Here is a 13,972-nt window from a genome sequence, read left to right on the forward strand (position 1 = left end):
AAAGATGGACGAAATAATGAACAACCTAGTGTACACATGCACAATTGAAAAAGTATCACAAATGCATGCAGTAACAGCTTAAGGAGTTTGATTGGTGGGGGTAAGGAGAGAAGGCAGAACAAAGCATGCCTACAACACCATTGGGAGTTGGGAGCAGTGATCAGCTGCATGCATGTTAGATACGGTGGAACACAAATACCATACCTGAGGGGAGAGCCGATGAGCAATGAAGGAGGGGTAGGGTTACTCCCTGCATTGTGACGGCGCCGTACTGCCTGACGCCTAAATGTGCTGCGTTCACGCCGAACTGTGACTGCTTCCTCATTGGCTTGTGCTGCTGCATCAAGATAGACCAAGTCAAATTGAACCTCAGACCAATAATGTTTACACCATCCAATGCTTTTCCCACAAATTGTTCTTTCTCCTGCAAATCAGTTGATCATTTTAGTTCACTGACAAGTAAGAGATTATGAGTATGGAATGGTCAGCTTAACAAGTATCCAGCTATGGTTTTCCTGTTTCAAACAGAGTGATTAAGTGAATTAAAAAAAAATTGATTCCACAAAATCAATAGTTTTTAAGCACCTGCTGAAAATATATCTTAACTTCAAATAAAATCTAAATTAAATAAGTTATTTTTTAAATGGACCCCACAAAGCCTTCTTAAAAAGTTATAGGCAATCCTTTACTAAAATTGAAATTGCGGGGTAAGAATGGGGGTGTGGAGGGAACCTTCAATCTCCCTTGATTCCATGAAAGAAATTTTATATTTCTTTGAATCTAGCTTTTACTTTTTCTAGATGTACAAAATGTAAGAAAAAAAAATCGGTTGCTCTTTTTCCACTAACAAATGTAATTATGATATGCAAGAGAATGTGAACTATAGGATCAAAGGTTTGAGGTCATACCATATAGAATCCTTGATGTTATTTTGTTTCTATTATGTGCCATCAAATCATTTTCAAGTTCTAGCGACCACACAATGATTTTTTTTCAGGACGGTCTATCCCTAACCTGTGCTTTCAAGTTTCCCAAATATTTCTGTTTTCTAGCCACTGTTTTCTAGCAACTAATTAGCAAGCATATCTGTCCTGGAAATATACGGCATATATTTGGAAAATATTTTCAAATAATTAATTTAATTTAAACATTGTACATGAATATCTTCTTTAAGGACATGAGGATCTGTGGTAATGAACTTCTTCCACTGATTATCCTTGGGGAGGAGTGAAGAATAGGAAGTTCAAGTAACTGGGTTTTAAAATGTTGTTGTTGGATGTTTCTGAAAATAGCTTTCTTGCCTTCCTAGGAACCAGCGTTATCTGACTCCTATAATCTGATTCTGACAGATTCTGAAGAAAAGGGGATCACAGTTTTTAATATGTAATTATACTAAAATAGCTGTATATACTTTAGCTTTAAAATTTAACTGCCTTCTCAAACACATTTTAACAGCATTTACGACTATATAAACTGAAATAAATAAAAGACTACTTTTGAAACCCCTACTGAATTATACTTTTAAAAAAAATGACACTCAGCAGCGACGGCTGCTCTCATCAGACCAATGCAATTTCTTTACTGAAGGTTGTGCCCAACAATGGGAGAAGAATAAAAATAGAAAAATAATTTAAATGTTACCAAGCCAAAGTTTAGTATTAATCTTCTAATTCAGACACCGCTGAGTACTATCTACATTCTAGAATTCAGTTTTATTATTCTGTTTTTCTGCAATAGCTCAAGGCAATATGTATACCTTATTTTCATCATCATACCAATTTTATCCTCAAAACTAAAACAAAAATAGATTAGGCTAAGACTGTCCTAAGTCATCCAAGCCACAAAGAACTGAACTGAGTCACTTCCAATCCCAGTCCAATATTTTAATAATTATATCTTAATGGCTTTCAATGGTGGAGAGCAGAAGCCTCTGAGAGTGTTTATTAGCTTGGAGAAATGGGATTTGAGGCTCGTTCTGCTTACACTGAATTTTTAGACACTGCCTTCATTCACAAAAAATGAAAAACAGCTTGATTTAGACAGAATGGCACTCAAGAGTTCGTTGAACAAGCCATTGCACCTTGGAAAACATGGTTAACTATGAGTTTGTCATCTAAGCCAGTGTTTCCCAAACTTGACAATTTTAAGGCATGAGGACATGCCTTAAAATTGTCAAGTTTGGGAAACACTGATCTAAGCCATAGACATATATAAACATCTTCAGTTTAAAGAGAGCACATATTTCTAATACATAGCTGGCTTCTCCTACCAGCAACCAGAATGGTATTTCTTAGAAATTATGTTCCATGGTTCATAAAATAGGTATATCATGTAAAGACTCCTCTTCTGACTTAGTCAAAACTATGTATACCCAAGTTTAGTGTAGAACTAAACATAAGCTACCAGAAGGAATTATGCTTAATCATTTTGTGAACCAGAAGGGTTGTTTGAAGGCAATATCCACCAATAAAAAGAGCTACTGACACTACCCTTTGTATTTTGGAAAATATATGCTACTGATGCAAACAAAAACAACAGAAATAAAATATCCCAAAGAACTATCAAAATTGTCCTAAATTATGCAAGTATGACAGTGGTTATTACAAGGCCCCTCCCAGTCATAATCATCAACCATCTGGACTAGACAGGATATGACACTACTGTATTTACAGTTTAACTAGGAATGAGAGGCAACGTCCATTCTAAAACACTTTAAAACACATGTGAAAATGTATCCAGATAATAACTTGAGGCCACAGGAATATGGATAACTGCTAGATGCTCAGAATCCTGGTGTGTTCATTTTAAAAAGAAAAACCAACTGATCACTATGCTAATTCACACTGCTAAATCACTGTAGCCATTTTAGTAGAGTTGATAGTTCACTTATCATATACTGTATTTCTATCAGAAAATTAGGATATAACATTGCAACTGAATATTATCATTTAAATATTAGATGAACACAGTGGCTGGACACCATCAAAGCTAATAGCAGCCAGAGTATAGAAAAACTTAAAGAAGCAGTGCAAGAGCAGATGTGGAGAGACCTGGCTCATAAAATCACCAAAAGTTAGAAACAACTGAATGGATAACATCCACATAATGAAATACTGGATGTGTTAAACTAGTCTTGCGCTCAGATTTTCCAACTTAATATCTATTTTTCTCCTTAAAAATTATTCTTTAGACTGTTTATTGTCCATTAATATATAAAAAGGAAATGAATAGCTGTATGTGAATAAACAAAACTTCATGGTGTCTACCCACATCAAAATGTTGTACTAAGGTCCGGCAGGCCTCAGAAACAAAGCATTTCTACCAAAAACTGGAGTCATATACATCTAGCTTGGCATTCCTCTATCAAGATGGGCAGTTCTCCCTGGTGATATAAAATACCAATATTTATTTGTTTGTTTGTTTGTTTCCAGGAATGTATTGAATTTCAAATGCTTTTATCATAAACTGCTTTGAAATTTCCTGTGAAAATAAAAAGTACATACAAATTATATTAACTAAATAAGTATACATCATACTAAACGCTGAAACATTTTATCTATTCTGGGTTTCTCCCCAGGCTATCATACTCATTATGCTACTGTTTTCTTCTTATTCCTTTGACAGGAAACAGATAATGGATGGATTTGTGTAAATTATATAAGCTTCTTTTAGATAAGAATATGTCTTCTCAAAATAGATCATCACATTTTATGGCAAGTTATGTTATATATATCACATAACAATTTTTATGTCTTCTCAAAAGAGATCCTATTTAATCCCTGGCTTTTTCAACCATATTCATGAATCTTAACTAAATCTTACAAATATTTTAAAATTCAAACAGGTGAATTTTGTTCCAGATTTAGGTAAATTATTCAGGGAGGCCTTTTGTTGCATTATTTCCCAGTCTTAATATTTTCTTCAAAGAAAATAGAAATTTGATATTAATGTGAATCTGTGGTTTTACAAAAGCCATGGAGAGGGAGCAGATATAAAGAGGTAAGAGAGAAAATTATAAATTTTAAAAGCTGAATTCCAAGATATCAAAAAACATTATTGGCAAAGCATCTTCTCACTATGTAAACCTACAAGGTACAAAGAAAAAAAGCCTATTTAAAAAAGCAACTTTAGTTGGTTTTATTTTTTCCAAAGTTGAGCATAAAATAAATTGGCATTTTATCCAGAAAATCATTTTTTTCGCAGCCAAGAATGACGTTCATAATGCTACATTATTTTAAAATAGTGCTATCTTATATTGTTTCTTATATATCTTATGTTTGCTTCTGTTCTTCAATCCATGAACACACTCATTTTGACATTTTTTTTTCCAGCCCTTGAATTTAAATATACCAATAAGTTGACATCTACATTGCAAATAGAACCAAGAACATTTACAATTTGGAAAATAACGAAGAATATGGAAGTTCCATTACAAGTGGAGCAAGTATTGGAAACAATGTAACTAAGTCTTGCAAATAAACCCAGAGTAGTTATTACCCTGCAAACAATATTACTAAAGCTGACAGGAAATTAGGAGATTTGCATTTCTATGCTAAATACTATGGGGAAATAAAATGTGAATCTCTTTTCTTCTGAGAATACCACTTCATATACTTCTTTTATTCAACCTCCTACAATGTTTCACATTTCTAACTACTCCAGCAGTTTACAGAAGAACACAAAGTAACTCTTGTATCTTACATGTTGACCTAAATTTAAATGGCAGCAGTTAGTTCATAAAGTTTGCTTTTGGCAGATATGAATGGCAAATTGTTTATATAAAATAAACCAATATAACCACTACTATGTGCATAAGGTGTCAGTTCTTTACAAACAAAAGATAAATTACAATATTTACCCAAAAAGAAAATTATTTTGAATTTAAGATGATTGAAACTTCTCTTGGAATGACAAAAAAATGACAGCGAACATATATTACTTTATAGTAAAGATAAATGAGGGTGGGGGAAGATTCTTCTTCCTATCATATTAATATCAGTGCTTGTATTATAATGAATTCTGTCTCACTGATGTCATAAGAACTACACCACAAAATTGGTGTAGTTGGATCTTGTTTATATCCCCAGGCCAGTTCTGGAACCCTTGCAAGTTACAGGTTTATTATGAAGACCTCCCCATTGAGAATACTATAACTATTAATAATTGCTAAAATGTGCATTACAACTTTCTTCACTTCTGAAATTAGAATTATTGCTTGCATTCTACTCATAAGAAAGTTTAGTACGGCTAACCATAAATAATGAACCTATTAGTCAGCTATTATGCTAGTGAATGATGTTGGATGAGAAGGGGCGTTGGTCTTACCTGAACGCCTTTTCTCAGTATGGAGATGGATAATCCACGGATGGGTTTTCTCTGTCTGCCTGCTCTTGAGACCAAGTAGCCAAAACTTGACACGCCCCCACTTCCTGTGGAGTCCATTCTTAACGAGGGCGAATTGGCTGATGATTGACGAGGTATTGGCTCTCAGCTCCCTACTAGCAGCCTGCTGGCCTTGGGGTGGGTGTGGATTATCCATCTCCGTACTGAGAAAAGGCGTTCAGGTAAGACCAACGCCCCTTCTCCAGTACAGGAGATGGATAATCCACGGATGGGACGTACCAAAGCCTCACTGTCCCAAGGGGTGGGAAACAGATAAGGCCGGTAGATTGATCTCTGAGACAACTTGCTGGAGGACCCTCCTACCAAAGGAGGCGTCCGCCGATGCAAAGCGGTCTATCTTGTAGTGTCGTATAAACGGGGAAGGTGAGGACCATGTTGCGGCCCTGCAAACTTCCTTGATTGACGCCTGGGTAGCCCATGCCGCCGAAGTTGCAGCGCTTCGGGTGGAATGGGCCGTGAGATGACTTGGGGGCGGCAGGGATGATACATTGTAAGCTTCTGCGATACAGCTTCGGATCCACCTTCCAATGGTGCCCGCGGAAACTTTCCGCCCCAAGGTGCCCGCTTGGAAGGACACAAATAGGGCCTCCGATTTGCGGAAGGGTTCTGTACGCTTTATATAACGCCGCAAGGCTCTGCGGACGTCCAATGTATGCCACTGCCGCTCCCGGTCATGTGTTGGATTTGGACAGAAGTTTGGGAGAATTACTTCCTGTGTCCTGTGAAAGAGTGAATTCACCTTCGGTATGAAGGCAGGATCTAACCTAAGGACCACCCTGTCCTTGTGGAAAATGCATAGGTCGTTTCTGACTGACAGTGCGGCCAGTTCCGAAATTCGTCTGGCCGATGTGATGGCAATCAGGAACGCCACCTTTAGCGACAGGTGTCGCAAGGAAACGGTCGCCAATGGTTCAAATGGTGACCGAATGAGCGCGTGAAGGACTCGCGGTAGTTCCCAGGACGGGTACCTGTGTACTGGAGGTCTGGTGTTATAGGCGCCCTTGATAAAGGCGCAGATCCTGGGGTGGTGAGCTAAGGGAACCGAATCCGTGCAGGTGAGGAGGGTGGACAAGGCCGCCACTTGCCTGCGGATGGTCGTGGGGGGCGAGGCCTCTGTCTAGTCCCTCCAAGAGGTAATCTACTATCTGAGGGATGTAGAGTTTGTGTAAGTCAAACTGCCGTTCCCTGCACCAAAGGCAAAAATTTTTCCAAGTGGAGTCGTAAATGCGGTTTGTTGCCGGACGGCGTGAAGCTTGAATTATGGTAATGGCTCCGGGAGAGAATAGTTCCTGTGCCATTATCTGGCGCTCAAGTGCCAGGCGGTCAGTTGTAACCATTGGGGTTCCGGGTGACTGATGGTTCCCTGGTGTAGGGACACTTGATGAGGGGGAATGTTCCATGGGGGCGACTGAGACAGGTTCATCAGGTCGGCGAACCACGGTCTCTGTGGCCAATATGGTGCTACTAGGATCACTTCTGCCTGCTCCTGAATCAGCTTGCGGATGACCGCCGGTATGAGTGGTAGTGGGGGAAAGGCATAAAGCAGACCCTGAGGCCACTGAGTTCTCAGGGCGTCCGTCCCCTCTGCTCGCGGGTTGAAGTAACGAGAGTAAAATCTGGGGAGCTGGGCATTGTCTGATGATGCGAACAGATCGAGGATCGGGTACCCGAACTTGCGGGAGATGTCTAGGAACAAGTTCGGGTGTAGCCCCCACTCCGAAGGGTCCACTGTGGTGCGGCTTAGGAAGTCCGCTTGCTGGTTGTTGACCCCCGATATGTGTTCCGCTTTTAGTGACTTCAGATTGGGCTCTACCCAGCTGAATAGGAGTCGTGCCTCTGTCATCAGGGTTTTTGATCTGGTCCCCCCCTGCCGATTGATGTGCGCCTTGGCTGCTACATTGTCTGTTAGGACTAGAACGTGGTGGCCTCTGATTCTGTCTTTGAATTGTTGCAAGGCTAGGTGGATAGCCCTGAGTTCTAGCCAGTTGATGTTGTTTCTCAGATCCGTGGTGGACCAACGTCCCTGTACAAACTGGGAGTCCAGATGGGCTCCCCAACCATACAGACTGGCGTCTGTAGTGATGGTAACTCTGACTGGTTCCTTGAAGGGTGACCCCTTGGTCACGGCCCGAGAGCACCACCAGCGTAGCGCCCTGCGGATTTGTGCCGTGACCCTGACTAGGTGGTTGGATGCGCTGGTGTTCTGCCGTTGGTACGGGAGCAGAAACCACTGTAGTTCCCGTAGGTGGAGCCTGGCCCAGGGTACAATGGCTATGGCCGATACCATCTTGCCCAATAATTGGGAAAGTGTTAGTATCGGAACTGAACGTTGCCTGTGAACCCAGCGAGCCAGTTCCCTGATGCCGGCCACCCGGTCTTGGGAGAGATAGACCATACAGTTGGTTGTGTCTATCATGGCCCCCAGATGCAGCAGCCTGGACGAGGGAACTGTCTGGCTCTTCTGAAAGTTTACTGAGAATCCGTGTAATTGGAGGACGCGAATGACGGTCCTTACGTCCGCCTGAGCTGTCTGTAGGGATGTTGCTTGGATTAGTATGTCGTCTAGGTAACATTGGACGCGTATTGGGATTTTTCTCAGTTTGGCGGCTACCACTGCTAGTATCTTGGTAAATACCCTGGGTGCCGAAGATAGACCGAAGGGGAGAGCTCTGTATTGGAAGTGTTTTCCCCCGTAACAGAAACGTAGGAACCGGCGGTGGTTTGGGTGGATAGGGATGTGAAGGTAGGCTTCCGTGAGGTCTATCGATGCTAGGAAGTCTCCTTCTCTGATGCTTCCCAGGATGGACTGAAGGGATTGCATCTTGAATTTTTTGTATGTGATGTAGCGGTTGAGGTTTTTGAGGTCCAGGATTGCCCTCCATCCTCCTGAAGTCTTTGGAACCACAAAGAGGATGGAGTAAAATCCTCTGCCTCTGTATTCCGCTGGGACCGGTTCTATGGCTTGAATGTCCAACAGGTGTTGGATGGCCTCCTGCATGAGTTTGCGTTTGGTGGGGTTCCTGGAGACCGAGCAGTTGATGAGTCGGTCTGGGGGTGTGACCAGGAACTCCAGGGACAGCCCGGACTGGATGGTTTGTAGTACCCAGTTGTCCGTGGAGGTCTGCTCCCACTGGTGGAAGAAGTGAGCTAGTCTTCCTCCAATGGGTAGGTCTATGTAGGAGTCATTTTGTCTTCCGGTACGGACGACCCGTTCCACGAAAGGGTCGTCTCGACTGGTTTTGTTGTCTGGGCTGGAACCCCGGTCTGTCGTAAGGGCGGCCGTACAGTTTGTTCTGCCTGGGAGTGAATGGCTTGGGTGCCTGACTGATAGGCATGGTTGTTGGTTGGCGAAAGGACTGCCTACGAAGGTAAGGTGTGGTACGTCTGTCTGACCTTTTGTTCAAGTGTGCCATGACCTTCCGCTTGTCTTTGTTCTCTACAAGATAGGGGTCCAAGGCCTCCCCAAACAGACCATTGCTTGAGTAAGGGGCAGTTGCTAGCCGCCACTTAGCCTTGGTGTCAGCTTGCCAGTGTTTTAGCCATAGCATTCTCCTGGCAATTATGTTGGATGCTATGGATCTGGATGAAAAAATGGCCGATTGGAGCGTTGCGTCTGCAGCGTATTCCGTGGCTGCTACCATCTTAGCCAGGTCCTGGTGTGTTCGTATGTCATCCATAGGAACTATGGTTTGTAGTTGTTGCAACCAGATAAGGGTGGCCCGGACAAAAAAGGAGGCCGAGGTGGCTGCTTTGATGGCCCATGCCGCTGTCTGGTGGGTTTTGCGAAAGGCTTGTTCCCACTTTTTGTCATCTGCCTTAAGGGCCTCCATTAGGTCCCCAGCCATGGCTGTCTGGGAGACCAAGGGGGTCCAGGCTTCATCTACTTTAGATATTTCTAAGGCGTCATTGAGGTCTGTGGCAGTGCTGTATAATTTTTTGTCCGTACCACTCACTGATGGGAAGGAAGCGGGAGAGTCCCATGGCTTCTTGATCCCTTTCAGGAAAATGGCGGGGCAAGGTATATGGTGCTGCGTTGTCACCTTTTCTACGAATACGGGTCTGGATGTGGTGGCCGGTGTCGCTTGCGGCTGAGAAAACTGATCCGTCCCCATGTCCGCAATGGCTGTGGCCTTGCGTAGTATCGTGAGGAAGCGGTTGTGATTAAATAATCCCCCTGAGGGGGCCTCAGGGGGAAGCTCCTCATCCTCTGACATAGAGATCCCAGGTTGATCCTCCTCTTGTGGTGAAGAATAACCACTCATGGAGGACTGGGCCGGGGAGGGGGGTTCCTGAATGCCTGAGGACTCTGAGGGGAGTTCCGAGTGTGGCATGGCTGAGGTGGAGGGCCCCTGGTCGTGGTGGGCGGAGCGCTGTGCTAGGGCTCGGTCCACCACTTTGGTTAATAGGGCCTCTACCCGTCCATCTGCCCAGATATCCCCTATGTGACCGCAGGTGGCGAGGTGGACTCAGTGGTTGTGCCTGCCGCCGTGGTTGTTTGTTGGGCCGATGTGGATGGCGAATCCAGTGGTTGCAGTGTTCCTGGAATGGACCACACGCTCTGGGTTGATGTGGATGGACCCAATGGTAATTCCATCTCGGTGGCCGCCATTTGAACCAATTCCAATTGGGCCTGCCTCTGCGCTCTGGAGAACTCCTTCTCCAGGGCCTGGTGCCTACGGCTGGCTTGCTTTTCCGCCAACTTGGAGGGCCTCTTGAGCGAGTGTTTTGTCTTCGCTTTGCACTTGCCTGCCGCCTTCTGGTCAGAAGGTGTGTTGCAGCCGTAATTGGGAGATGGAGGGGTCATGCTCATGGATTGAGGCAACGAGGGTCCCTCCATTCCGCTTGAGCAGTCCCAGAAAAACTGAGAAGACGCTCAGGCAGGCAAGTATTGGCGGGAGCGAAATTGGAACAAGTACCAGGACTGTTCCCCTGATCACCCGACCACAACAAAAATATTCTCTCTGGGCTAAGGTCACGGTAGCTGAGGGAGGTACCGAAGGCACGTTTGGAACCACTCTTTGGGTTCCGCCCGGAGGCCTTAGGTGACCAGGCAACGTGCACCAGTAGAAAAAAGAAAAGGGAGGCAAAAAATATCAGTGGCGACCTCAAAAGGGTCTGTAGGCCTGACTTAATACACAACAAAAGGTATCAAATGGCAGTCACCTAGAGCGGAATTTATTCTTATTAATATTATTACTATTATACTAATAATAGGAACAATAATAATAATAATAATAATAATAATAATATAATAACAACAACAACAATAACGGTGATGATGATAATATTGTGTGTTCTGCCTTTAGGCCTGTTGGCCTTGCAGTTGCTTAATTTTTAGCTTTAATTAATTTTTTTTTAAATTTTTTTTATTATTATTTTTAAATTTATTTATTTATTTTTATTATTATTATATCTTGTCCTATTATTATATGTGTGTATCGGGGGTGGAGCGCTGGCTGTGCGCTCCTATTCCGCCTCTATCAGTGCTTCCAGATATGATGTGGAGCTTCCTTAAGCTCCGTTTGCCTTCCTCTGGCAAGAGATGGTAGCTGCGGCTGCCAGGGATTTAAATTTGGCGTGCTGGTGACGTTTTAAGGGAATCCCAGTCAGGGATTGCCTTTGTTGCCTGAAAGTGGCAACTAAAATGGCGCCCGCGGTTGCCCTGGGCTGCTAGGGAATCTCCGATGATCCGAATTCAAGTTTGAATCCGGACCTGGAGATTGTTATTTTTCCCCCAATTTGAGGAAAAAATCCCTTAGAAGGTTGGGGAGAAAAGCTCAGCAAGTGGTCTCTGCTGATGCCTTTTTTCCCCCCTTTTCCACCTCCAGAGCCCTGGGGCTAACTGGGATCCGTGGGGAGTTTCCCCCCCCCACACCCCCTTTTCCAATTTTAATATAAGATCAGGGATGATTCCAAGGAAAAATTAGTGGTTGTGGAAAAGGTTCAGCAAGTAGTCTCTGCTGATGCCTTCTTCCCCCCCTTTCCACCCCCCAGAGCCCTGGGGCTGGCTGATATCTGTGGGGAAGATATCAGCCAATCCCCTTTTTAATTTTAGGTTTGAGATCAGGACTGATCCCCAGAAAATTTTGTGGTTACATTCCTATAGGTGGCAATTTTTTTTTTGGAAGGGGAAGCCAATTATCAAGGGATAATCAATCAATGGATTTCTTTGTCTAACCTGATAAGCTGAGAGCCACGCCAAAACGAGTCTTCTTGAGCAGAGACCAAGTTAAGAATGGACTCTACAGGAAGTGGGGGCGTGTCAAGTTTTGGCTACTTGGTCTCAAGAGCAGGCAGACAGAGAAAACCCATCCGTGGATTATCCATCTCCTGTACTGGAGAAAAGCTTTCTTTCTGAGAATTTATATCAAGAGAAGCTGGAGTAAACTTAATACTACATCAGTGGCTTATCATGACTATCGCAATCTGATGAGTTCATGCATAACATGACTCTCATGAAATCATGGAGATTTCATCTTCCAGCTATTTCAGTTTTAAAGCTAGATCTGGTTCATGTGTTTGCTAACAATAATTTTAATTCAAGTTACACTTGACAAGCCTTCATTGACTCGTGATAGAAAAAGCCACACAAAACAGTATAGGATTCACCATAACCTAACTTGGCCTGTTAGCACTGTTACAATTGTATCCAATCAGCAAAAAAGTGGAAATTGGAGGATCAAATTGAAGTTGATATTTTATTAATTAGATGAATTCAGAAACAACTTAACTGGAGTAGTACTCTTAATAATTAAGACATAAGAAGAAAACAAATATATCATAAATGCAGAAAAATGCTCTTTTAAATTCAGTCTCTTTGCATTATCAATTTGATAATTGTTAGAATAGCAATTTCCTAGTTCTGAAAAAGCTTAGAATGCACTTTATTCCAACGTTATAATAAAATTTGGTCTGTAGTTCTTTTTTAAAAAATGAACATTTTTATTTTATTTTATTTTTTAAAAATGATGCTAAGGACTAACAAATAAATCTGAGTCACTGCTGTTATACGATTGTCTACAAAGAAAAACTGTTAATTTTTAGGTTATGTAAAGACTTGGGAATCGTGATATCCTTCTAGTCCCCAGCATTTCAGTTTGCAATTCAACTAATCAAACTGTATTACAAAGACAGCAACATTTCTACTTGCTGTATCTCTTTATGATAAAATAAAAATGAAAGAATAAGCCTTTCTGTATCAATGATTGTGATAATGTTAGTTTATACTTATATTTTGTTGAATAATTAAAAATATTTCACAAGTGCAAAAACAGTGATCGCCTTCCCATTTAACTGCAAATACTTTAAATGTGAAGCATCAATACTTTGGGATAAAATTTAAACACACAAAAGTCATTTGTATATATAAATAGTGCCAGAAAATATAAAACATATCTATAGCTTATTTGTTATAACTATAACATATTATAAATATAATATGCTCTTCTATTGGTATGACCAATTAATATAACTGTTAATAGAAATTGCAAGTGAGAGGGTTTCTGATAACTTATATGGCTGGTTACACAAACACACACACACACACACACACACACACACACGCAGTATATATATACATTTTATGGTAATTAAACTCAAACAGCCAGTCAATATAAGTTATCAGAAACCCTCTCACTTGCAATTTCTATTAACAGTTATATTAATTGGTCAAGTTATACTGATAGAAGATATTATATTATTTATAATATGTTATAGTTACAACTTATAAACTATAGTTATAAGTCACATTCGCTGGCATTATTTATTCTTAAAAATGTACCAAGGTACTAGTGAGGAAATGTTTACAAAGCAGAACTGTCAATTGGAGATGCTTTTCTTTCTGCCAGTCTACTGTTCTAAATTGTATTTTGAACATTGGCAACTTTATATGAAAGTTCGGGTTTCTACAAAACATAATTTCTAAACTGGAAGGTGCTGATGTGCTTGTGAAGTGATGCTACTACAGGCAGTGCTCAACTTACGATGATAATTGAGCCCAAAATTTATGTTGCTAAGTGAGAAATTTGTTGAGTTTTGCCCCATTTTACGACTTTTCTTGCCACATTTGTTAAGTGAATCACTGCATTGTTAAATTAGTAACACGGTTGTTAAGTGAACCTGGTTTCCCCATTGACTTTGCTTGTCAGAAAGTTGCAAAAGGTGCTAAGGTCACCCAGGGACAATGCAACTGTCATAAATGTGAGCCAGTTTTCAAGTATTTGAATATAAAACATGTGACCTTGGGGATGCTGCAACAGTCATAAGTGTGCATAATGGTCATATGTCACTTGTTTTCAATAATGTTCTAACTTTGAACAGTCACTAAGTGAACTGTTGTAAGTCAAGGACTACGTATACTAATAGACTTCACACTTTCTTGAGTGTCAAGTATGTTTAAAAGTGACCTAAAGTGGAACCTGAATAGACCTATTCAAGCAAATAGCTAACTAGCCCCTAACATGCTTAAAGAATCAAATAGCAGCCATTTTGGGGAAAGAAAAATCTCCTTCAGAAGCATTGGTCAATCAAAGGGCAAAGAGTTGGTTTCATTGTCCTCAAGAAACAAACA

General features: G+C 41.6%; 1 protein-coding gene across 3 annotated transcripts in view; it reads right to left on the bottom strand.

Annotated features, from left to right (window-relative positions):
- The window catches only part of PCNX1 (pecanex 1), a 97,141-nt gene that overhangs the window by 57,720 nt on the left and 25,449 nt on the right, over positions 1-13,972 (bottom strand). For 2 of the 3 annotated variants that reach the window (XR_005555605.1, XM_039334213.1), the window contains exon 7: positions 205-337. The exons of the other annotated variant lie outside the window; for it this stretch is intronic. Coding sequence is in view for 1 of the 2 variants with exons in the window: in XM_039334213.1 (XP_039190147.1) it covers positions 205-337 (133 nt within the window). In the remaining variant the exon portion in view is untranslated. The remainder of the gene's footprint in view (positions 1-204; positions 338-13,972) is intronic. 3 annotated transcript variants of the gene reach the window in all.

The sequence above is a fragment of the Crotalus tigris genome, unplaced genomic scaffold, assembly GCF_016545835.1.
Source record: "Crotalus tigris isolate CLP2741 ecotype Arizona unplaced genomic scaffold, ASM1654583v1 scf7180000017545.3456711, whole genome shotgun sequence".
Lineage (NCBI taxonomy): Eukaryota > Metazoa > Chordata > Lepidosauria > Squamata > Viperidae > Crotalus > Crotalus tigris.